This window comes from Neodiprion pinetum, chromosome 2 (genome assembly GCF_021155775.2).
Source record: "Neodiprion pinetum isolate iyNeoPine1 chromosome 2, iyNeoPine1.2, whole genome shotgun sequence".
In the NCBI taxonomy this organism is placed as follows: domain Eukaryota; kingdom Metazoa; phylum Arthropoda; class Insecta; order Hymenoptera; family Diprionidae; genus Neodiprion; species Neodiprion pinetum.
Genome location: NC_060233.1, coordinates 30498083 through 30524057, shown reverse-complemented (window position 1 = coordinate 30524057; position 25975 = coordinate 30498083). Strand labels below are relative to the sequence as shown.

At 44.0% G+C, this 25975-nt stretch overlaps 1 protein-coding gene and 1 long non-coding RNA gene across 2 annotated transcripts in view; one reads left to right on the top strand and one right to left on the bottom strand.

Annotated features, from left to right (window-relative positions):
- The window catches only part of LOC124211919 (defective proboscis extension response 14), a 201211-nt gene that overhangs the window by 118334 nt on the left and 56902 nt on the right, over positions 1-25975 (top strand). Inside the window, exon 5 of the mRNA XM_046611454.2 lies at positions 3739-3952. Within this exon, the coding sequence (XP_046467410.1) occupies positions 3739-3952 (214 nt within the window). The remainder of the gene's footprint in view (positions 1-3738; positions 3953-25975) is intronic.
- Positions 1-25975, bottom strand: part of LOC124211921 (uncharacterized) — a 122926-nt gene that overhangs the window by 61886 nt on the left and 35065 nt on the right. The window contains exon 2 of the long non-coding RNA XR_006881546.2: positions 12610-12729. This is a non-coding gene — a long non-coding RNA (uncharacterized lncRNA). The remainder of the gene's footprint in view (positions 1-12609; positions 12730-25975) is intronic.

Here is a 25975-nt window from a genome sequence, read left to right as displayed (position 1 = left end):
AGAATTTCATCGGGAATGAGAAACTCGCGGAATTTTCCCGCACCTCTCAAAGTCGGAATTCGTTAATCGAGTTCCGAAGAGTATTTTGCTTATACGGGATCAAACAGCTTCTTCTCTGCAGTAATATTTGACTTCGTAAATCCAACTTCTTGATCACTTCGGATTCCCTCAAATTTTAATCTTACTTCAATTGTACGCGTGTAATTTATAAGTTTGTGTACCTACTTTGATCGTAATTTCGTTAATCCGCGTGACAAAATCTGCTCGAAGATGAATTACGGCCTAATTCTCTACGCGTGCCTGATAATCTGTTTTTTTTTTATTTTTTTTTTATTTTGCCAAAACGTAACTCTAACGAGTGAATATAAATATTCCACCGACATCTTCTAAAACGGCGAAAAGGTTCTCGACGATTTGTTTGCTTCGTTTAGAAACGGCGCGGAGGAAGAATTACTACAACCGCGAGGTAGAATAGAGGTGAAATTTTAACGAGTAAAATAAAAATCGGATAAATTAAACTGTGGATCGTAAACTTGGTCCGCTTGCATAACTGCTTGAGCAACTTGTGCAAAATCTCTTAATTGCCGTAAACTTTGAGGCATCGCGAGTGGCGAGATGCAAAGCCGTGCATATGGAGTTCAATTAAGCCGCACTAAGTAGGCGCTCTGACTTTTCCGAAAATCTGACGGCACTTACTCAGGAAGGACGAAACAGCGGTATGAACGGGCGACACGAATTTTGCATCCGTCAGGGAAGAGGAGAATAATTTTGGCGTAATCCACGCGTCCCTGATCGCTCGGTAGTATTGAATTGCAAATTTTCGTCGATCTCGCAAATTCACTTACCCCTCCTGCAAAGTTTTATCGGCCTATATATTCAAATTCCTTATAGAGCTGACTTTGAGTCACCCGGCAGTTTCTTTGAGGCCCTGCAGCCTGCTTCGTGCGCGCTTTCAACGACTGTTCCGAGTGGTTAATTGAATAACTTTTCCCCGGACGAATTGAGCGATGCCGTATATATATATATATATATATATACATATGTACCTGCATATTATATCCCTCAAGATGTACATACAATCAATTAACGGCACGTCACTCGAGCCCAAAATTCCCATCATCGTCAAACCATCGCGCAGCTGCTTTGATGAACCTCACCTGCACTTCGAATATTTATCTTGACCACGATTGAAAAATGTTTCTCGCAAAAAAACGTTTGGCTATAAATTGACGCTCGCTGCAAAATTGACCGAGAAAAGCGATAATTGCTCTTTCCTTTTTCTTTCTTTTGTATTGCATCGGCAAACATGCCTATCGACTGTTTGGAGTGATTTTGAGAATTCAACTAGAGTAAATTTCACTCTTCAAATATACTAACAGCGTATGTGTGTTTTCAAACAACGACTTCGGAGAATTTGAAAAAACGTGGTAATTTTTTGGAAAAATATAATTTTCATCGTTGTATTATTGCACTACAAATCAGACAAATATACATATAATTACCGAAAAATTTTCATTTTTTTGAACTCAAATTCGCAAATATTCTCTTCCCTTTTTATCGAGTCTTTATAACTTTGCTTCACGTAGAAACCCCGAGATCTAGGGGTCGAAGGATCGACGGTGATCGAAAATTTCGAATGCGGGTGTATCTGTTCGCCCTAATCTGTAATACCGAAGGCCATTTGATTTCTCGAGGGTCTTCGCCAGCCTCCAGGGTGTAAGGGCCCTGGACGATCCGGACGTTCCACCCAGCTTTGACCTATTCGAGGAAAATAATTATCTTTGAGGGTGTATTCAACGGTCAAGATGAAAGGTAATCCGCTCAACCGAAGGTCCACATTGCAAGCCCCATGCCCCGTAGTTACAAGCTTTTCTCCCGAAACCTATAAGAAAGTAATGTACTAACCCGTCCAAGGCGATGCCCTCAAAATTCACATTAAGAAGCCGGATTTCTGATGCATCAATTTTCATACACCCGAACACGCGAAATTGAATCTCATTTTACTTCTGCCTCTTCTTTTATCCCCATTTTATGACAAGAAATTTTGTGCCTCGTGTTGAGGTCGGAATTTGAGGAATTGATGAAAATCGGTGAAATCAATGCGAACGAAATACGTAAGATTAAAACAACTGAGGAACGCCAAAAGAGATCTTCTCGCATCTCGCGAGATCTTTCGAGTTTATGTAATTTGAATTTCCCTTGTGTCTATATTTTCGATTCAAAGCTCTTCCGTGTTTCATCCGTATACGCAGGCGATATTGATAAGGTTCGACGATAATAAAGTTGAGAGAAAAGTGACGGGTTTTCTCAATTGTAAAAGTCACTTGTTCCACGAAAGAAAAAATATGGAGTGAAAATCAGAGCAAATTTCTCACAATTGGCAAGCAGTGTCATATAAGAATTAGATTCGAGGTTTCGGTTGAATTTTGCTATTACTGCTGTAACGCAAATTTGATTTTTTTCTGAAAATTTTCCTCGACCGTTTTACTACTCAAATTTGATAAAAGACGCTGGAAATACGGTTTCAAAATTCGTTGCACTCATCGTCTACCTTTCCATCTATAATTGCGAAGACGATGCGTTAAAACGCGAATCGGCATGACCTATCAAGCCGTCAATTACGCACTTGTTCAGAAACAATTCGAGACCGTGTCACAAAGTTGTTGTATTATTATGGGAAACGTTGTGCGACAAACGTTGTGAAAGGTAATCGGAGGTAGTATCGAAGCTAACAATTTCCGAATTAGATTTCTTGGCAGGTACATGGAGGTCGGAGGTCGAACATTCGAAACACTCTGACAAGAAACTTGCTACTCGAGTCTGCAGGGGTTAATAATTGTTCCTCAAAGTGGAGGCGAGGATGCGAAGAACACCAGAGAATTCTATGCCCACAATACGGGAGAACTTGACGTCTGCAGGAAACGTTACACAGTCAGAAAGTGGAAATCAACGTACCCGATCCTTTCCATTTGTCGCGGATCCTCTGCATGGATCTATTCTCACGAAATAAGCAATATACCATCTAGCAGAGCTCTCGTTTCTCCCTCACCTTTTGCTTCCGGCGAGCATTATCCTCTCTCCGCCCTGCAAAGTAACTCACAATTTCGGAACGCCCCATAGTTAGAGACAGTAAAAGCTCTGGGGAACTCCTCGAGCCTCGTCGAGTGTTAATTACTCAAGATCAGAAGCAACTAATTGAAGAACCGAGTCTCAAGATATTCAGATCGTTCCTCAATTCCTCTCATATAAATTATGCGACCAGAGCAATCAGTCGGAGGATTATCGAGAAATGGTATATTGTGTAAAAAGGAGACAAACTCGGTCTTTTCGGGCCGAGCGTGAGTTTCCAACACGAGTGGTAGAGGAATATTGCAAATGCGCACCGCGAAAAGACCGTTGCATCCTTATTGCACGGAATTCTTTATATGCCAAGAGTATGTTACGCGTTTTATCACATAGCACGAAATTGAGATTATGGTTGCATGATGATGGATTTGTTCGCGACGGCGCATGCGCGCAGTACAGAAAAGACCACTTTCAACTCCCAGGACTTGAAAGTGGTACTTTCCCTACTCCGTGCACGCGCATATTCGCAGAATCACTCGACCCTCATAGAAACGGATACTTTGTATGCGGAAAAGACGCATGAAAAAAGGCGCAAAACATGATCGCGTTATGTGAACGAAAGTTCTCGTGTACCTGCCAATACCTCATTTAGTTGCGTCTTTATTTCCGCAGGTTTCTTGGGTCCGTAAACGGGGCGAAGAGCTGCACCTTCTGACCTTCCAGACGTTCACGTACTCAAACGACGCTAGGTTGTCGCTTGATTATCAACCCCCAAACGACTGGCGCCTTCTGCTACGATACGTGACCGAGTTAGACGCCGGAGTCTACGAGTGCCAGGTCACCGCCCATCCCCCGCTGATCAGGGTCGTTTACCTCACTGTTTCCGGTACGTATTCACTGATTCTATTCCGAAAATCGTGTATCTCGAGCCAATCTTGGCTCGAGGAATCAAAATATCGCCGGAGGAAGTAGAAATCCAGGAAAAGTCTCGATCTGATCTGACTCGGATCAACTCGCAGAACAAGGAATTACGGTAATGATTACTCGAATGTTTTTCAACGAGGTTAATTCGAAAAAATCGATACTTGTTACTGATTTTATTACGAAATGATCGTGTATCGAGTAGCTGAGGTCCAGAGTAAATATGAATCCCGGAATTGTATCCGATTGAATCACTTCGTTTCAAATAGCTTCAAAGTTGTTAAAAATCCAGTAGATTTGTTTCATGTCACTTTATGTCGTGTGGGTTTATTTCATTCGGAAGACTGCTTCAATATCGCCATTCATTGATTATAATATTAAATATTCGATGATACTAGGATGATAAAAAAACAATATTTCAGTAAATTTGTAGAGAATAGTGTTCCGTATGAAAGGAGCCGTCAGCTGAACTTGAGGGATGAATAATTGTTTCACGAAAGAATAGCGAAATTCCAAAAGCTTGCGAGCTTTGAAAACTTGACAAACCTTGGAGGCGTTGACGTGCACTAAAAACTTTGACAAGAATTATAAGAATTCGAAAATATAATGATGTGTTTTCATTTCAAAACAAATTTATCACTGATACGATTAATTTTTGAGGTATATTATAGCTAACGTAAAAATGTTAATTCATCCAACTTACCGGCGGGCATCGACTGAATAATTTTGTTCGATCTCGATATCGGAGTAATAATTGAGTGCCCTAAACTTGGCGTCAAGGTTGTCGACCGACTCGAGGCGTCCCTAGAATCTGAATATCCAGTCCGCGGTCAAACCCCGTGTCAATAATAATTTCCTCGTGATAAATTCGTTAACTATCGAGTACCTATCGTGGAAGCTGCAGGCCCTGAGCTCCTCGAGAATGTATTTTATCTTTTTTAATTCCTCCTTACTTCCTCGCCGGCGGAGAATAAGCCTCGGGAAAGAAGATAGCGCGATTTCTCTCGTAAGTATTAAGGGAATTACGGAGGGCAAGTACGGCATCATCAACCCCGAGAGCGTTTTCGCCCGTTGCGCTCTATTTTCTCTCTGATAACTACGCCCTGTTAGACCTATCCGCCCTTACGGATATTCTAGGTACCTACATACGTATAGGCACGCATAGGTATACACCCCATGTACCCGACCATGTATACACGTACATATATTAACCCGCCTCCGAAATATACTTGTAAGTAAGTGCTTACACGTGCCGAGCGGAGGGAAATTCTCCAGCAGTTCTCCTCATCATTCTGCAGATACGATAGCCGGCAGCCATTATCGTCATTTGGCTAAAATTATTTCCCATACATTACATACGCACAAACGTTATACAGATTTTCTTGGAAACACTTCTCAGGCCGTATTATCCGACCGGAATAATGCTTTCAATTTCTCCTTGTTTTCAAAGCACGGGGAAGTCGTTTGAACAATTCTGGAAGCTCTTGCCTAATCATCCCATTGCAATTAAGCTCGCATCTTTCTCTTTCACGCATTAAGCTCAATCCTGGTGGAATTATAAATATTTTCGACAGTACTCTGATCAAATGTGTGAGTAATTCTAAACAAACTGTAGTTAAAGCTTTGATTTTGTTACGATTAGTTTTATGTTATATGAAGACGTTTAGAAAGTTTGCGAGAATTTCTTCTCTGAGTTTTGTGAAAATGATGTTTCAAGGCGTTGTATGCGATAAGGATCTTTCAAAATTGTTGCAGTGAGTTTTAAGAGATATTTTGAGTAAGGTTTTGAAACATTTTAAAAAACTGGAAGGATTGGAAAATAGAAGGGTTACAATATCGATTTTCATAAAATGCAAAAACCATTTTTCAGAATATTATTTGATTGTACGGATTTTGTTGATTTCCCGCTACTTTCCGACTTTTCTATACTTTAACTTTCCACATCTTAGAAACACCATAAAATATATTTTCCCATCTTTGATAATATTCTTCTATTTTCTGATATTCCATCACTTCTAGCCTCACATTATTGCATTACAACTGCGTTTAAAATCCATGAACACTGCGATGATGATGAGGACGATGATAAATGAATCAAATGTGGGGTCAAAATGGCGAATGTGGTGTTGGCGCTTCGATGATAGTGTGTGCGAATCGTTGAATAAATGACCTGGGAGGGCTGCTGGCAGCCAGCGGAGACCGGAAGGGACTCGGTGCAGCAAGTTTAAAATTTGGACAAACCATAAATGATTCGAATATAAACCGCGAGCGCGGTTTCGCATATGTGGATTTCGGTTACCGGTTGATACTTTGAAAATGAGATAATAGTTGATAGGTATAGATTATCATGGCTCGAATTGAGAGGAACATTTTTTTTCTTTCGCTCAAAATAATCGTGCAAAATTAATACACATGTATGCATGTATTTCCGATGTTTGAACAAAGTCAAAAAATCACCTCAGAAACTGACATCGATTTTAATAAATTTTTCGAAAAAATGCACTGTCCATCCGATTCATATCAGCGTCAGCAGTTTTCCTCACCGTCGGAATAAGAGCAGCGGCTTAAACGAGCTTGCGATGGAATTGATCGATAAGCGATCGAGAACGGCGGAGTAAATTTTGAGGAATGCAACGATCCGAAGTCCCCGGTGCATCCCTTATCGGAATACGTGACGGCAGGTTCTGCAAGGCATCGCAATATGTAAGCGCATGGTGCAGAGCGCAGTGATCGGGGAGGCGTGATAGCCCGCAGCAATAAGCCGCGAAGAAATCGCGGTGTATTTTTCAGTCGAGAATAACCGAGATACAGGCTTACTCATTCATGCGGATCGTGCAGACGCGGGATCTGTCCGTTCGAGTTGTACGCGGCAGGGTTATGAAGTATCTTACCAGAATCCTGGGCATGACCGGCATAAACAGGAAGGAAAAAGAAGCCCGCGTGCATGCCTTCTCTTCGAATCAAACGATATCCTTTCGGGAATGAGAGAGAGAGAGAGAGAGAGAGAGAGAGAGAGAGAGAGAGAGAGAGAGAGAGAGAGAGAGAGAGAGAGAGAGAGAGAGAGAGAGAGAGAGAGAGAGAGAGAGAGAGAGAGAGAGAGGACAGGACGGACATGCATTTTGCAACAAGCTGTCCCGACTTCAAACTCCGGACGAAAGAGAATAAATTCGTTCGTTCGTTTTCAGCTGGAGCAGATCAACAATGATCCATGGCGCATGGTTTGAACCGAATCTCTTTATTTCCCCCGGTATGTACTCTTATCTCCGAAACTTGGAAGTTGGATCCGTTCCGGTAATACGAAGTTCGAGTTTCATGTACCTACGTAACGTGCGAGTCGCAGGCGGCTATGTAATCGTATATATTCGAAAGGGCGGTGCAAATGAGTTTCGCGGAAGATGGCAGCAAGAATGTCTAATAATCGGTGAAATTCTACACTGCAGCTGGTGCTTCTCGAGTATTTTGAAATAGTTTGCGTTTCTTCATCTCATATCTTTCGCTTCCTAACACTTGCCTCACTCTTGAAATAGTTGGCAAGTTTTTCGCCGCGACGACACGCCGAAAGCTCGGATGGTATTCTTCGATTTCGTTCGGCGGAACTGTGATGCTTTATGTACCGGAGAATGAGTGATTTTTGTAATCCGTCGCAAGTTCCTACGTGAAAAAAATTTGCCATACCGAATGGTGTTCAAGAGACCGTGTCAGCGACAACGATACAATATTAAAATCGTGACTCAGGGTGAAAGAGATGAGAGACGGAAAATAGCTACGGTGAAAAGCTCGATATATATTTACCTCCGAAAAAATTCCTCATATCGAACTGCCGGCAATCGATCCTGCAGCGATTCAACTCGCGCGAGTGGCGCTCACTTATTTCCAGCTCAACTTAATACGCGAGGCTTGCGAAAAGCTCGCCTCCGGCAGCATGGCAGACTTCTTAAGCCCCTGTTAAAGTTAGATAAAGATTAACCTCTACTCCGTAATCGATTTGCGCACTAGCCTGCTATCCCTTGCTGCAGGCTATAGATTATGCCATCGATCCGGCGGCCCGGATTCCTGTTTTCCTGTTCGAAAAAGCTTCACAGGCCTCGAACTTTCATCCCTCTTCCTCTCTCGCCCTTTTTTTTTCATCGCATGCACGTACATGTATGAACTGCTGCGAATAATTGATCGTTTCGGTGCAACTTTTTTTTTCGCTCACAGGAATTTCATCATAACCAGAAAATAATTTGCGATATAAAGCTCGTTGAAGGATTATTCCGTAATTGTATTACGTTAATTTTCACTCACAGGTCTAAACGAGGAAAGAGAAAAAAAAAAAAAAAAAAATTCCAATTCACGATATTTGACGGGGAGGAATTGAATTTCATTATTTCATCTGTAATATTATTCTTCGAGAATGAACAGGGTATTTCAATTCCTTTTCTTTTTTTTTTTTTTTTTACGCTTTCGTGTCGAATTGTATTTTCAGGTATGTATGGAACACGTGTGACGTTGCCGCAAGTTCCGTTCGAAAGACGTGCCTGCGGTATTACGGTCCGCAAGCTTTACAGGGGTGATAATTAAACTCCAGAGGTCAATTCACGGCGGGACACTGATTGCGAGATGCATGAGCGTGTCAGGTCGACGGGCGGAGACGCTTGCATGCGCATCGGGGCGTTGTTAATTCTAGCGTGAAATGAAAAATTGCATTACCCGTCCCCTCGCGGTGTGTGAAAAAAGCGGTAATCGTAATCGTTTAACCGCCGTGATGCATAATAAAGGATGAGAGAAAATTGTTGGACCGGGGTAAACGCGCGAGGTGCAGAGCCGGCGCATCAGGGATATTATATCAAGGATAAAAGAGGTAAATCCGCGAAATATTTCTCCCCCGACCACCGCGGCCATGACGGTGCCGTGCGCAGTTGTTTCGACTTAATTTTAAATTTCTCTCCACGATCCCGGGAATTTATCCTCGTAAATAACCGACTGCTGGTGTATCTTTAGGTCGATCGTACCCAGCAGAATGCTACCGTTGCTCTCGTTCTACGACATGTCACTCTGTCGCGCCTCGCAGCAAGTAATAAATTCCGGATCGTATAAGAAGAACGATGTCGTGATAGAGGGGGAAAAGGAGGGCGGAGAGAGAGCGAGAGAGAGAGAGAGAGAGGGAGGGAGAAGAAGGTAAGAATTTTGAAAGACAAACGGCGAGGAGAGAGAGATAGAGAGAGAGAAAGAGAGAAAGAGTCGTTGTAAGAAACAAAAGAGACGGAAAGAAGTATGGACTGCGATCTGAGAAGCTTGAAAGCTTCGATGCAGTTGGCGCGTATAAATCAACCGTTGCCAATACCGAGCTTTACCGGAGCTTTTATTACAGGTTTACTCAGCCGTTCTAACAGTGTTTACAGAGATCTCGCAGTTTAGCCTTGCGTTTATATTTTCTTTAATGAATCTTGTTCGCAGCTGCTTTCCCCGGCTGCGTCTTAGTAAGACTGCTGCTGCTGCTCTCTTAAAATTTTTTAATAAAACGTGAACGCACCCCTTACAAGCCTGAGTCCGCTATATTTCACCTCTGCGCACATACTTCACTCGTACACGCGTGTTTAACACCTGCAGACGTCAAACGCGCAATCGATCCGAGAATGATCTGCGGGAACCAGCTCTTATCACGTCAGAATCGATTCCAAAGCATTTCGAATCCTCGGGATGCAACTGTCTCGGTTTCGTCACAAAATACAGCCAGCCGTTCGGTCGTTAAGAGAGCAATCTCAATGCCGCTCTTCGCCAAGTTTCGCAGAGAGAGAGAGATGTAAACATCCTCGTGATTTTTGGCACAGCTCAATATAGTTGGCTTTCGAGATTTCTGTTCACAGCCTGGTCCACTTTAGGTCGCGTCAAGAAGACGACGGTTAGTGATGAGTCTTGACGTTACGATACCTGCTGTTAATTTTTTAGACATCATAAAACAAGCTGAAACTACTCAAAGGAGACTGTATTCGACGTTTCATACTTCAATATTACTGCGCGATATTGAAGTTTGAGCAAATATTTCCTTGGTTCGGGACGTTTAAAGGATACGTCGTGCTTTTCGAAATGCGAAATTGTTCGAGATAAGTTGTCCGTTGCGTATTCCACCTATGCAGCGATGAAACGTTCACTGACACTGCTGAAAATCTCATCGTGAGAATTTCGAGATGAGATACTCTAAAAAAATGCAGTATTTCCGGTTATGAACCCTGACGTAAATTGCTCAGCCAAAGTTTGCTCTGGCTCCTGAATTCTTGCGATAATATGAACCGGAAATTGGCTGCGAATAAACCTGTTGTGTATATCCATGGTTACGTAGAGGCAACGCCGCACCTGTGAGGTCTCGATGAAAAAGTTAAGGAGTGCAAAAGTGGGTATATTGTCCTGGTACTTTGTACCGAAAGCGTTAACTTTCCCGACGCGTTTTCGTCGAGAAAACGAAATGGACCAGGCCCCGGTTTTCAACTCGACTCGCAAGAAAGGCAGCCAAGCCTCTGTGTACCGCCACCACCCTGCATCACCCCCTGTATCAACGCCTTTGGGCTGCAGAGGAAAAGGCCGAGAGATTTTTTTTCTTTCATCACGATTCTACAATACAGTTAACTCGATTCCATCGGCGAACTTCAGAATGAAGATAAATTTTGAGAGAGAGACAGTGAAAAGGAGAGATTGAATGAAAAGAAGAAAAGGTAAAAGAGAAAGAAAAAGAAATACGAAAAAAAAAAAAAAAACGAGGGGAAACTTTTCATCGCTTCAACTCCGAACATACACGTACAATAGAGAGCTATATATTGCGATGATCGTTATGTTCGCAGAGAGCGTGGATCGAGTAAATGGCGGAGAGCGGTCAATCGCGATCCGCAACATTTTCCTACGCATAAAATTCAACCCTCAAACTGTGTAATTAAAAGAACGAGAGAAGCAGTTTGGTAAAAAAGATGAAAGCTTCTATCGCGACGTGTTATTCTTAACGACACGTGCTACCGTACACCTTTCGCGGTAGAGAGGAAAAGATAAAGAGAACGACGTCGGAGGGGGAGGAGGGACAATAGACCTCGTTTTACTAAGCCAAGCATACAACACTGGCAAGCAGTGAACTATAAATGTACCGCGGTACATTATACGTTCAGATCCTCCTTGAGCCGAGGCTTTCCTGCGGAGTGGGGAACTTCGAAAGTGCTTATACAAGCGCCATAATCAACGGTAAAGTAGCTAAATTCACCAAAACGTTGGAAAATGTTGAGCCGAAGCTGAGCCAACCACTCAGACGAGGCGCGGAGGGTGAGGTATAGTTTTCTCATGTACGTTTTGTATCTCGTCGAGGACCGCAATTAAACGGTTCCAAGTTTTAATCGGTTTCTCAGCTGGGCTTGGTTAACCAAAATTCGCGGCCAGTCCTCGGTTCAATTATTACCGGCCGGTGTTACAAGTGCCATAAATTTTGGCGTTTCGGTTAAAAGAAGATCGTTAGACCAAAGTCGAAGCTTCGGTTTACTCGGTCTTTGCATTCAAGATTACGGCGCTCGCTTCCAGCGGTACCCCGAAACATGTTACTACGCGACAATGAAATACTACAAAACTTTATGAAACACGACCTGCACTTATCCGACACCGAGAGGCACTTTCTAGTACCGAAAAATCGTTATGCTGATTTACAACTGGAAGCAAGCTCGACGCGGTAACTTTAGGAGAACGCGGTTTTGATAAAAGCACGGCACGGAGAGAGCGCGACGTTCCAAAATATATTTCAATTTCAACAGCAATTATTCCCGTATCTGTATTCCAGAACTCGGTGAGTTGGCGGGCTTCTGGGCACTGTCCGAGCGGTGTTTATTTATGGATATACGCTCATGCATTTATTTATGTGAAAGATCCCGGGGAGGTGGACGGTCGACAGAGGACACTGGACACAGAACAGAGGCACACAGAGGCGGAGGGAAAACTGCGGAGGGAACGAGAGAACGAGGAAACGGACGTAGCCAACAGGCGGATTTACATTTCTAACTTTTGCGGTTTAACGCCAGAAACGGGCTCTCTGCGCGAACTCTCGGAACTCCTCGGCTAGCGCCTAGCGCCTAGCCAGCGTTGGCCTGTGGCTAGCACAAAGAGCCGGCTGACACGCCCTGCTTCAGCCGCACCAGCATCACGCGGGCAAGTTCAATACAGAAATTAGGGAAAGCCCTGGACTCGGATTACGGTTAACCTACCCGGGGGAAAAGCTGGCGAGAAAGCAATGCCGCGCCGAGGGCGGACAATGCCGGAAATAAACTTTCACGGACACGGGGATGAATTAATCGTATGGACGTTTTACCCTGGCGTGTCACACGCCAAGAAGCCGGCGGGATATGACCTCCGCTTTCGAACTCTCAAGAGCCGAGTGCCGAGCTTTAATGAAACAATCGGACGGTCGGAGCTTCGAGTGGCATTTATCGGTCCGGCGGTTATGATGTCCAGGCTAGTGTCCCAGAGTGGACTTCACGGGGGTCGATAATCGAGCTCGAGTAATCAACTAATTGGGGCACTGGTGCGGGTTGGGTTTGATCGCAACAACTTCGCGGGAATGGTGTACGAATTTTTCACCCCCGAGAAAGCTTCCCTGGAGATGCTTAAGAGGCTTACCTTCTTTTGTCCCTGAGACACACTTTTTCACTAGCGTTGCCAGCCTAGCCGTTTCTATCTCGCCGAGGGCATCTTTCCGCTCTAGGTATGGGGGGAGGACAGGGCGAAAGCTCCCGCTCGCTGTAACAAATGAAAAAAGGATTTTTATATTAATTACTGGCAGGCTTGGGTTATAAGCGGTTTATTAACCTACGAGTCAGGAATTATTTTGCCCCACCCGTTACACCGGAGGTCCGTATAACCGTCGCCGAGTTCTGCAGCTGTGAAGAAAAAAAAAAAAATCACCAAATCATTGATCTCAAGTGAAAGCCTGCCGTACCTTGCAGATTTACGCCGAAATTGACGAGTGGTTAATTCCTGCAACGAAACAGGTTAATTTCAACTTCCCTAACCGCTGGAAAGAAGGCGGACAATCTTTGGTGAGAAAGGTTACCCAATCAATGAATGCCCCTTGGTTTTACGATGAGACGGAATAATTATTCCGTTATTCGAAAGTGCCGGGCTGTCCACTCGCTGCCGATCAATGAGGGGCTGCAGGCCAGTTATTTATGCACTCCGATTCGGGCAGAAAATTGCGGCTCTGGTCACACGCGTTGTGGGAATAATTTAACGGTTATTCTTTTTTCTTTTTCATGCGGCCGGCCTTTTTGGTCTGACAAACTCTCGGCCTTGGGTCCATTTGAATATCACCAGACCGCGAAGCGGCTCGATCCGTTGTCTCCGCGGAAAGCTGCAGACTTCAACAAATTATACGTCTCGGCAGCCCTCGCCGCGACTTCTTATCGTCCCGTGCTCATCGACGGGGAAAATGAAAATTGCGGGTGAACTGAGGCTGCACAAGGACGTTGGAAAACTGATCGGTGATTGAGCATCGAAATCTTTGGAGTGTTGCGTTCCTGGTTTTAAAAATTTTCACCGTTACGTGACGTGTCGCAGCCCGAAATTTTATTCCAGTTCAAAAACTGTTGTCTCATGCTTTTCCTCGACCTCGCAACCTCGCTTACTCCCTGTTCAGGATTGGTATACCAACTTTCGATATTTTATTTTTTTTTTTTCCTCTTTCTTTTCTTCTTACTAAAACGTCTGGTGAGCCTTACGGTGACTGCAAAAATAGACGACCACTTTTCCGCGCCATTGATTCTTTCTTCTTGACTCGTCTACTAAATCCCCGAAAGCAACTCGGCGCTCTCATCTTTCGCAGACGTTGTGTGAACAGAGTCTATAGTTCTGCCAATAACTCACCGTCTGTCCCTATATTGAAAATATTCAAAGAACCCGCCGCTCGGATCAAATCAAGGCATCGTAAGAGCCGGGGACGAACCGGCATTTGAACGTCGATATGATTATATGGTGGAATGCTTTCTTGATGACTTAACTTCAATTCCAAGTATGAAAATTTCGGCGAGGCACGCAACTCCCTTTGGTAAACCCGAGTCTGTCCCTTGGAGGTTTTATTTTCGGTGACGAAAAGCCCCGGCCTCACCCTGGACGAGATAAACGAACAGAAGATTCCACTTTTGGTGAGACAACATTCTCGAAGAATTCTTTCCACCGTTCCCTTTTTTCCCTTTTGTAGACTTATACAAAACGTTTGCATCGGACTCGAAGCTTTATCATATTCAGAGAAAATTGAGTCCCTCGGTTGAGGCTCGGTATTACGCAACCGGACTAAAGCAAAGAAATAAATCGAGAGCAGAATCCCCGGTCCGGAATGGGTCGAGGGAAAACAGTCGCGCTGGCTGCTCTCCCAAAAACCATGGCAGCCCCTCGAGAGGCAGCTTTGCGAAATAACTCCGGTTAAAGGGCATGTTCACCTCAACGACCGGGCATTCTCTTTAAACACCATTGCCATCGCGGTCGTTTAGCCGAGACCCAGTTTCAACGGATTGTTTGAAAGTTAACTCTGAGCTTTACGGAAGGACAGGAGAATCGCGCAGAGATGAACAGATGTCAAAAAGGTACAGCGCCGTTTGCTTGGTTCTTCCAAGGGGTTCACGACGATGCTCCCGAAGCAATTTGTTGACGGGACAATTGTACGGCGAGATGATTTTCATACGCATTGTACCGAGAGTAGTGGATGTTTCAAATCTCTGCATAACAACGCATGAGAACCGGTACTAAAAAGTTACCGCAAGAATCAGCGAGTGGAAAAGGGATTTTCACGACTGTACGCGACGACCTTGAAGCATGCAGGGTAACAGCGTTGGGGGAATTTTTTGGCTCGTCGCCTTCGAAAAATCGTTGATATACGGGATAGGCGGTGGGGAATAGCGGTGCCACGGTACGGATGATGCTTTAGAAAATTCTTCAAGCATATTCGAAGAGACGGTTAGACCGCGGCAATTTAGCAGATTTGGCATCGGGCTCACGTCTTGGCAGAGAGCTGGGCGAGCCCCTATTACCGAAGTTTTAAAGTGTCCTTGGGCAATATTGTCACCGTGATCTACAAGATAAAGGGGCATTCCACATCCGAAACTTTACACAAATTTCTATACCCGTGCCATTCGGCCCTGAAGCTTGTACCGGGTGTTCGATGAATATCCATCCGAAGATCAGCAGCCTTGAATCCGAAGGCAGTCCGGTGGATTCGACGCGGCAATTAGTGATCGGGTAGAAAAGCCTCGTTCGCTTTGCCAGGTTCCACCGAGGCATTTTGCGAAAACATTTTGGTACACCTTGTACGTTACTTCGGGCACAAATGCGGGTTGGATAGTTTTAGAATGGGTCCGAGTTTAACTCGGGTGATGAAATTTGATAGAAGCGCGTTTACCGGATATAACTTGGACCCGGTTGGCCTGGGAGGGTAGTAAGACGAGGGTGGATCACGTGCCGTAAAATGCCACGGTGCAGTTCCATCCTTCTCTTTATCTCGATATCACTTGGTAACGAATGGAACATAGGCGCAAACAAAAGCTGATAATATTTTGAACCCAATATGATTACGTCGATGGTGAAACCCTGCGCGTGGTGAGGACCGATAATGAACAGCAAAAATTCTGCAGACACGAACCTCGAGTGAGTGGCTGTGAGTAGACGGGCGAAACTCGGCCGAAAGCGCAGATCCTCCATCTCGCATGCAAATAATTTCGCATCAAAGTGTAGCCTACGGCTTGTTAGCATCACCAAAAGCTCGGCATCCACTGTAGGCTAGCTTCGCCATCCGGCACATACAGCGCTTAGTGTATTTACCCTGGTTTTCCCTACAGCTGCTTGAACAGCGAAAATTGGTAATACACGACCAGGTAAATAGGCCAGTGATAATCGTTGAATTCGTGAACTATGGTCGGACAATCGTGACGAAGAGTTGATCCTCTTTCTTTTCATGATGATTTGGCCGTGTCACGCGGTGATGTATACTAAAAATTTTTGACGGACAAAAACCACCACTTGTACAAATTGAAGCGTGTCGATTTTTAGTCGTGTTTCGGGAGAATTTGAAGGCTGACAATGAGCTCGCAGCATCGGGTGTGTATCGTCTATTTTTGTAACGAACCGATTGTTTGGTCATGAAGAGATAGCGCAGCGGTACAGAAGAGTGACCGTAGTACTCGTCGAACGAATCCGTTCGAATCGTTGCTGATGGTGGACAATGCGATTCATTAAACTAATTGATAGTTGATCAATTAGCCGGCTCACCAGCAGAGCAAATTGACTTCGCTCTTCGCGGGCAGCAGCGAATTAGGGGATACGTGTGTGTGTGTGTGTGTGTGTGTACTCCATGAAGTTGGAAGGAATTGGATGCAGGATGCGGAGCTTTTGTGCGGGCATGATAAAAAGCTGTTGAACTTCTGGATTTATCGTTTCCTTCTTTTTACCGCGTATACGTAGGTACGTACACATGCATGCACACGTGTGTATACACTATATATACATGGTACACATACACGCATTCGCATCCCGGAAATTGAGACTTTACTCTCCGCACCGCAGCGCTAAAATCCAGGCTCTGTAACCGCCGGCGTTTGGTGTGACGTATTACCCGAATGAGGATGTTATTCCTGAGGCGAGAATAATGGAATCTCATTTCACGAACGGTAAAAAAGCTTCTACGCCAAGAGAACAACCAACCGCGGGGATTCCCCTCCGCGAGTAATTACGCGATAAATAAGGATGAGAATAAGCCGGAATCCGTGTTGTGCTCCATATTTGTTATTATGTCGTTGTACCGGATGTACATACACGCGTTTCATCCCCCCCCCCCCCTTCCTTACCGCCGACACGCGACTTCCGACCCGCTAACAAATCCACCAATCTGCGCGCAAAGACGCGCGATGGATTGCGAAGACGCGTATATATTTCTATATAAATGGATCTCGTAAGTGGAACCTATGGCTTGCGGAAATTGAGAATTATAAGAGGGGCGTTAGGCGGCCGCGGGCATCCCGACGGTCCGGATCAGGGATTATGGAGTTTCTAGTCGTTCCTGGACCATCTGGCGTTTACGCGCCGTTGAATCCGTTCCTCAAAGTATCACGAATGTCCTGTTGCTAAATTATTCGCTATATTTTTTTCGTGTCTTCGTTCCGCCCTCAGTCCTCGGAACTCCGAACGGAAGGAGCTTGTTTTCACAGGTCCCTTCTTCCCTCGATACCGAGGGAAAGTTTTTTTACTCTCTCTCTCTCTCTCTCTCTTTTTATAAGCGAATTCGTTCGACGACGAAACGACAAGTAGGAAAGAAGAGCAGGATATACAAGGCCGAAAAAAAACGTATAACCAAGTCTCACAGGTTGTCAATCTTCGATAGGGATGGAGGGGCAGAAAATAAAAAAAAAAAGAACTGAAGTAACAGTTCGCTGCGAATGAATAGGAAAAAAAATGGAAAGTTTATGATTCTTTCACCGGGGATACGGATCAGCCGCTTTAACGACAACGCGAAGATCGGGTAAGGGCCCCGTTTTCTGCCATGCTCTGCCCTCCCTCTCGCTTCCCAGGGAGTTGTAAAAAGTGTATTCTAAGGTGGCAAACCGGCACAAAACGTGCGAGGAAAAGAAAGTATAATAACAAAAATAATAAAAAAAAAAAAATCATCCCCCGTCTGTTGCCATTCCCGAATGTATCGCCTCGGCGAACAGCGTGTCATCTTCGAGGATAACTCGCGCTTCCAAGGGTTGTGTTAAGTCTAGAATAATATTTTTCAAGTTTCTGGCTGGATATAAACTTCGACAATGAAATACTCGTTAGCCGGGTACCCGGCGGAAGTTTCTGTATCTCTAAAAAAATGTATAACAAAACAGTAAACCTTCCGCCTCGTGTGTAAAAATATGGAGGGCGACGCTGCAGCTGCGCGCGGGAATAAAAAAAGGATAAATAAGCCCAATCGAGGATCGGTTCGATACAACTGTATGTGTATATACATATATATACATATATATATATATATATAAGAGCTTTTTTCCTCGGTAGCAGTCACGCCATGTCCGTCAGAGTGACGGACGCGCGAAGCCAAGGGGTCGAGTTGTCGACACTATTTCGCGATCAATTTCTCCCATCGTATTTCTCTATCCCGCTTCACCGGCTACCGAAGCTTTTCCCGACCGTCCTCCGTCCTAATAGCCTCGAAGCGAAACGCGAGCTTTGGATAAATTTCATTCACCTTGTGCATGGGTTATTTTAACTTAACGGACGATTCTTACCGTGCTCCGAGCTTTCTTATCATGGATAACAATAAATAGGTATGTAAGGTAAGGTCTCTGGTCTATGTTACACTCATGTATAAGTTGTGTCCCGGATTTCTTTCCTGCCAACAAAATCACAAAATGCGGGAAAGAGCCTCGGAGTGAATATACGATTCGAATATTTTCTCGGCACAGCGAGATCTCAGCTCATATATATATATATATATATACAAACAGGATTGCCAAGGTGAAACGTATAAACGCGAAGTAGGTAAAACGGACGACGCTCCTCATACGAAACGTGGCCCAGATCCAGCGATAGGAGTAACGTATGACGTCACCAGTCAATGTCTCCAATTCCCAGTTTGCACTCCGCACCGACAACATTGTTCGGGCAAGAGTCAACCGGCAGACGGCGAATATTTTTCGCAAGCAGGCGGATCTTTTGCATAGCGCAAGATATACTGTACCTAGTATTGTGCCTCGAAACGGAAAAGCAGATGGATAAATATCATGGGTAGAGTGAAGAAATGGCCGACTGCAGATTGCTAAAAACCTGCATTTCGGCTCTCGCGTGCTCTTCGTGATGCATCCGGAATCTACTCTCCGGAAAAGGGTCTTCTTAAGCAATCCTAACCGCCACTTCAACGTGTCTTGACAGCGTCAAATAGTGCTGGACACAAGAACAAGACCGGATTTGGTCTCGTCCTGGTCTTGTCTTCATTTTTCAGGCGAGCACAAGACAAGATCACGGTGAAAAAATTCGAGACGATATCAAAATTATCTTGAAGTCTCGACAAGAGTGTCGCCAGGATTAGTCAATATTCAAAGGGAAACAGTAAAGATTAATTAATAGACTTTGGTAAAATTTTAGCGGGCCAGATTCTATCAATTCATCCATTTGAGTTCCTCCTCCTCGTACAGTCTCCGTGAAACGATGTATCCGTATCGTCACCTTGTCTTCCAACGAACTTGTGTTGCACTTTCTCACCTCTCTTGACTGTCAGCAGCGATCATCATCTGCCTGGGAAACAATAGACACACGAATTTCATTACGAAGCTCGTTTGCTCAAAGCCAGATTGCTCATTGCACGCCATTCGCTCGCCGTCCTACAGTCGCACAAAGCCTTCAATGAATCGTTTGACTCGGAATCGCTCAACCTAGAGCATCGCCGTCCGAGTGTAGAATTTCCTGTTTTCCTACCGTTCGATAGAAGCTCAATGGGTCGTTTTCCACCTGCTTTCCCGTTTTATCCGTTCGCTTAACCATCGTACATATTATGATACGTTCCACTGTTTTCGCTTGAAAACCAAACGGTTGATTTCAATTCATTAGCATTGACGTCGAGTGATTTCTATTGATTTAAACCAAAGTTTCATGTCATTTCCATTGATTTCCGACTCTTCTACGCCGTTGGATGAAAGCCAATGGAAATCGCTTGGTAAACTGGAAATAGATGAAAGCGGATGATAAGATTGGAGGTTAATAGAATGTTACGGAATTGAAATTATTTGGTGTTTTTAAATTTATCACGATTGATTTATCGTCATTTCGAACAATATTCCAGCCATTCGAGTCCGTGTGCCGTACAATTCGATTTCCAACAGCTGAATTCATGACTTCCCTGAACGAATGGTTTATCGTTTTATTCACCCCTTGAGCACTTCGAGATCCTTCGATCGGAGTTTCAAAGCTCACACGCGATAGTCGACTGACGAGAAATCGCTGACTTGAAGATACCCAGCGCCGCGTTAATCAAGTACCTTATACGCCTATAAAAACAGATTCACCGATGGAACACGTAGAGCTTCTCGATGAAGACGCGAAGTCTGTAGGAAAGTCTAGGAAAGTTGCATTCATCTGCACCGGTTCTTCGGCTCTCCCTATTTGCTTTAGTGTGCAGAAAATGGAACCTCTTAATTCCTAGAGCATGAATATTTATGCGACTTCCGTTTTACCATCGAGATTTTCATTCCGGGCGAAGCAAAAAGTCGTCAAGTTATCCAAGGCGGCGAGCCCGAGTTCCAAAGACCGGGTTCCGCGGGGTAAACGAAGGCCAGGAATAAGATATCGACCAAGCATAGTCTAGTCGGTGCAAAGAGGGCTAAAAACGGGCTATACTTCCTCCAAGGGCCGGTAGGGCAAAAGTCGGAGGGACAGACAACGTTTTATAGCCCTTTCCTCGGAGCCCTCATCGCTGCGACGTAGAAACGGCGGTTGTCTCTTTAATCCAAGACTCGGATTCCCGAGGCCAGATTAAATCATGTCAAGGGCCGGTTGTAAAGGGGGGCGAACCGCTCGAGTACCTTCGTTGTCTTCGGCTTGAAACCCGGCCGTGTTTTGAAGCTCTGGAATTGAGCCGTGAGTACGGCAAGTCATCCGGATCCTCCGGCCCCCGTTCAACCTCCCGTTTTTCCGCGTTAACTAAATTGGCGGCTTTGCCTTTCTGGCCGGAAGAACTGGACGCCGGAGGGATTAGTTTTCACCTCACGTCGAACCTTCGCACCCGCGGATCCGCACAGCTGCCGAAAACCGCGGCAGATCTCCGGAACTTGAGACCTCGGTCGTTTACCACCACGTTTCGGGCTCGCCTCCGGCGCGGGGATGTAACGACCCGCGAAACCAGTCCGCGTCCTTTTCAACGCCCGGATAATTTCATAGATAAGCTCCGGCAGGTACGTCCGCCAGTTCGAATAATATTGGTTTCTGAGGCGTTGGTCCTCCGCCCCAACCCTGCTTTTATCCCTTTTCTTCTTCCTTCTTTACATCGGCCGGAAAAATTCCGGGCTCGAACTTTCTCCGGCAATCCATTAACCGTTTAGGAATCGGCTCATGGCTTCTTGGGATGGCAAGATGCTTCCTTTTCAGAATCTTCACTCTCGAGAGATCTTTTATCGTCTATTGTTACCAGACGTGCCCGCCCTTTCTCTATCTCTCTCGCTCTCTCTCTCTCTATCTCTATTTTGCTATCTGAGAAAATTGAACGCTGCTAAAACTAATTGCAAGTTCATGATAACTAGAAGTATAAGAAAAGAATGGAGAAGAAATCTCACATTAAAATGTTTAGATGGAACGATGTTGAACCGTGTGGAAAGTACCAAATATCTTAGAGTAATTATTGACAGTAAACTCCGATTTGAGGAACATTGTGATTATATGTTGAAAAAAATAGGGGAAAAAGTAAGTTTCTTAAATAGAATTGGTAACGGCATATCGGGTTATACTAGATGTATTGTTTACAAAACTATCACAGCACCAGACTTTGAGTATTGTGCTACGATTTTATCAAGTATGATTGAAACTCAGCTGACTAAACTGCAAGTTACACACAACCGGGCCGTGCGAGTAATATTGTAATCTGATTGGTATACGAAGGTGAAAAGAATGCTGCATGCGTTACAATTCGTGTCCATAAGGCAGAGAGAGCATTGTAATGTTTATATGTTTGTTCTTAAACTGGTTACAGGTACGATGTCGAAGCAATTAAGAAATAAGATGACGATAGTAGGAGATATATGAATAAAAGACGAACAAGACAAGCGGGAATTATTGTCGTACAATTGCGAAGAACAAGAAGTGCTTAATAAAGTGTATTGTACGAAGTGATAAAAATGTATAACGCGTTACAGCTGAAGCTGAAGCATTGTGATAGACTTACAACACTTAAGCGTACGTAAAAAGAATGTGTTATAAAATTATAACATATTAGTTGAATTGTTTGTAAGACACTGTTACGTAAGACAAATAGCTGAGAAAGCTACTAAGTATCATTCATTCATTCGTTCGTTCGTTCGTCATTCTCTCTCTCTCTCTATCTCTCTCGCTCGGCCTCCGTCTTTCTTCAAACCTCTTGAAAAAATCTCCAGATTGGTGATTATTTGTTCGATTTTCCTTCACGTTTTCCCCTCTCCACTATGCGACGCATCTTCTCCCATAACACACCTCGACGTCATCTCGAGAATCACCGGATCCTCATTACCGACGCGAGCCGCACCGTTATTATAACGCAAACCTAGTTCAAAGCGTTTATTAGGAGAAAATTGTTCATGCTCGTTAAGGCAGCGCTGTACTTAAGTCAAGTGTCGGTACCTAAGAACGTCTGCTTCAGGAAAACGATGCTCTCCTACCTACAGCCCAAGCTGCACGTTTCACAAGCCATTACTTGGAAGCGAACGTGAAGCTTCTCCGAGACTCTCTTCTCGAGGGTGGCGATTCTGAAAATCCCTACCACAGATATCGCTGTGATTCTCGTGTAAATCGCGTCGCTAATTGATACGAGTAATGAGTTTCGGTAAGTCGGATCATCCGAACCTACGAAAGACATTCGGTAAGGATTTCAGAGAACACAAGTCTCCGGGTAATTCGTTAGCAAAATACGAAGAAAGCGTTGAGCTGTTTCTTCATCATCAAAATCCGCCGATGATTTATACAAATGAAAATAAATCGATTTTCAAGCAATGGCTGATGTTTCAATCTTTGTTTCGCTTTTCACGGTTGTTCTTGATAAATAAAAGGCAATTCCCTATTTTTCAAGTGAAATAAATAATGTTGCACATGTAGGGACTTCTCGAGTTCGTATGACAGAGAGTTCCTTGCAGCTCGCTACAGTATTCAACCCACCCCCGAGTTTCCTCCAACTTGGTCGCGTGCGTATTCCGAGTTATATACATCTGAAGGAAATTCACTTTAAGCCTAGAAAAAGAAGCATCATGCTCGATAGCCGTTAACTTTCTGCTCGCACTAACCGGTTCAGCGCAGTCTTGAAAAGCAGGAATGAGAAAAACGATGAAAAGGGGGAAAAAGTCCCGAGAAAAAAAGAGGAACTCGAGACGCGATGCAGCTTTTCGCAGTTACAGCAGCCGAGAGAGCGCAAGTGGGTTCACTTTTCAAACTATCAAGCGAAATTCATCTCGCGAGATGCCCAAGTCAGAGATTATTAATAACATTCCCCGGCCTCCGGATACTGACAAGAAGGAAAAATGTCTTCTCTGTCTTGACTGCGCGTCTTTGAATTGATAATTACGTTTTTTCCTCAAATTTTCACTCGACTCAGGTCGACTGGCTTTTCGAGATCCCTGCAGAAATTGTGCGTTCAATTATGTACATGGGATCATGGATTTTCCGAAACGAAAAAATTCTATTTCGTGAAAGGTAGAGGCGCTAAGATTTATGCGTGAATTTATTATTCCTAAATGACGTAAAACTGTCGAGCAAATACAATAACGGAAAGCCGTGGCGAGTCGTAACGCTGTCACGTGATAACAGACCATTCGACAATGGAGAAGAGGTGCAGCATCGGCGGTTGTTACCCGGGGCATCAGGAATTATGGCCGCAGTATTTTTCGCAGTTTCACTTCTCTCATCGGCCGCAGGAAACGTGTGCAGGGTTGCATCCACCGCACCGAGGGAAAATTTCAACGAAACATTGCGCACCTGGTGAAAAACTGCACTGCGGTTTCGGACGCTAATGCACACCGTGTAAATCATCGTCAGCGATTTTGATAATGTGTCAGCTGTACGGTTCGGTGATAAAAATTGTTGACCCAAAAATTTTACGAATTAAGAATCGAGTACTAGCAATAAGTGAACTTGAAGTTACTTGGATTTAATATCATGAGAGGAATTTGATCATTTCGCTTAAAACCTGTCAAACGATGCGATTTGAATAGAATCGCTTTCGAGTCCTCAATATTGTATCTGAAATTTATGGTTTTTCGATTTTTACGATGCTAAAAGAATATTCTTTCAACTAAACTCAACTCGATTAACTCCAGTTTAATTTTCGAATTATCGTTACATCATGTTTCTCTTCTCGAAGCTCTTTCGACTCGACTATAATTTGAATACATCTTCAACGTCGACACACCTTCAAGATTCGTCTCCGATGCATCTCGAAATCGTGGCTGGGGAGCTCGGCACTGTTGCTTTCAAAATTCGTCGACCATACCGGATATCATCGCCTCGGGGTAAATTATTCATTGCAACATGGCTGCCACGTAATAATTTCCTCCCACTGAAAGATGCTGCTGCTGACGCTTTGCTGCAGCATGCATCCCACCCATCCCCCCCCGTTTCAAAGTACAAATTTATTTTATCACTCGGAATCCATTATCCGACAGTGTAACACGCGGGGCTCCAAGACACGGAGCAGAAACTACGCGTTAGTAGCATAATTTTAAATATTTACACCACCGCCACCACTGTCTTCCTGTTCTTATATATATATATATATATATATATATATATATATATATATATATATATATGTATGTATTCACGTATATATATATATACGATGTATATGCATGTATATACCTGACGCCGTCTCAACGACGCCGGCTTTTTTCTCACTCAAAGGCGCCCCGGCGTCGGGACGCTTCGCGTATCAAGTGGAATCTAGTTTACTCATTCATGCACTTCTTCCATCAGCCTATAATCCTCCTACCGTGAGTCAGATACTCTCACTGCGATATCGCCTTCGAGCTGTCGTATTTTAATCACCGCCTCTTTCAGCGGCCCGATTGTGCGTGTAATTCGTGGTTTCGATCCGAGCTGTATGTCCTAGTTTCAGCCCGGTATAAGACATCGGTGATACTGATTCTTGTATCAAGAAATTTGTGATTCGTTACAAGATTCATGGAGTTTTCCGCAACGAAAATTTTGTTTCAGGGTTTCTTTTACGAAGTTTGTACCTCCGCCTGTCGTTTAAGATTCTCATTTGTTTTTGTAATATTGGAGTGGTGATTATTTGGAATATTTTTGACATTCCGCGCGGAGAAGGCGGAAAAAGTTTGCATACGAATTTTAAAAAAAGTACGAGCAATCTGGAAATCAACTCAAACTACTGCCTTTAAGCTGCATTTTTATTTTTCGACCAATTTTATAATTCTTCAGAAAACCTGAAATTTCGTACGAGTCTTACCTACAGTCATATGTGTTTGAAATAAAATTGGGCGATTTCCATCGATAAAAATTTCGAAATCCCAGCCCATCAAAGTTGTGTTTCAAAGTCGAAAATCATAATTTAACGAAATGAATGGATTAATAAATGACTTTAAACAAGTCAATATATTTACGTGAGTTTCCAAAAATGATATCAGCCATACAGCCGTAAAATTGAGTACGTCGTAGAACCGTTGCATTAAATATCACCAAGGGCATTTTTGATCGAACTTATAATTTAATTTGTGATTTCTGTCTCTGCGATTGATTTGAAGAGATATTCCGACAGCCCGGATGTCGAGATGCATCTTACACGATTGTACATTCATGGAGTTGGCATGAAGTAGTGAGTCGGGAGAGTAGAGTGCATCCTGAACCTCGACGGGAGTAAAAGATAGCGAAGAATCCTGGATTTACATGCATTATTACGTAGTCAGGCTTATCCATAATCCTCCTAGCGTATTTATTACACGTTGCTTTTCCAGCGAGGAAAATTCGTGTCTGACGTCACGTATAAGTATAAAGGTAGAAGCAGCTCTCTCCAACTGATCCGCGTTCTGCGCACTAAATTTCAAACATTGATCCACCCTTTTGCAGCTAAGTGTCTCGAATGAATTCGCGTCGCTGCCCGTACACTCGAGGGCTAAGCCTCAACCTCGTGAAAAGCTCTGATTACAGGAGAACACGACCAGGCCCAGAAATTCCAGCCTTCGAACCCCAATGTTCGCGAAATTACTTGGCCCAAAAGGCTGGAGAATATCCTGGAACAACGGAAACTGGTCGTCTTGACGTTATTTCACCATATTTC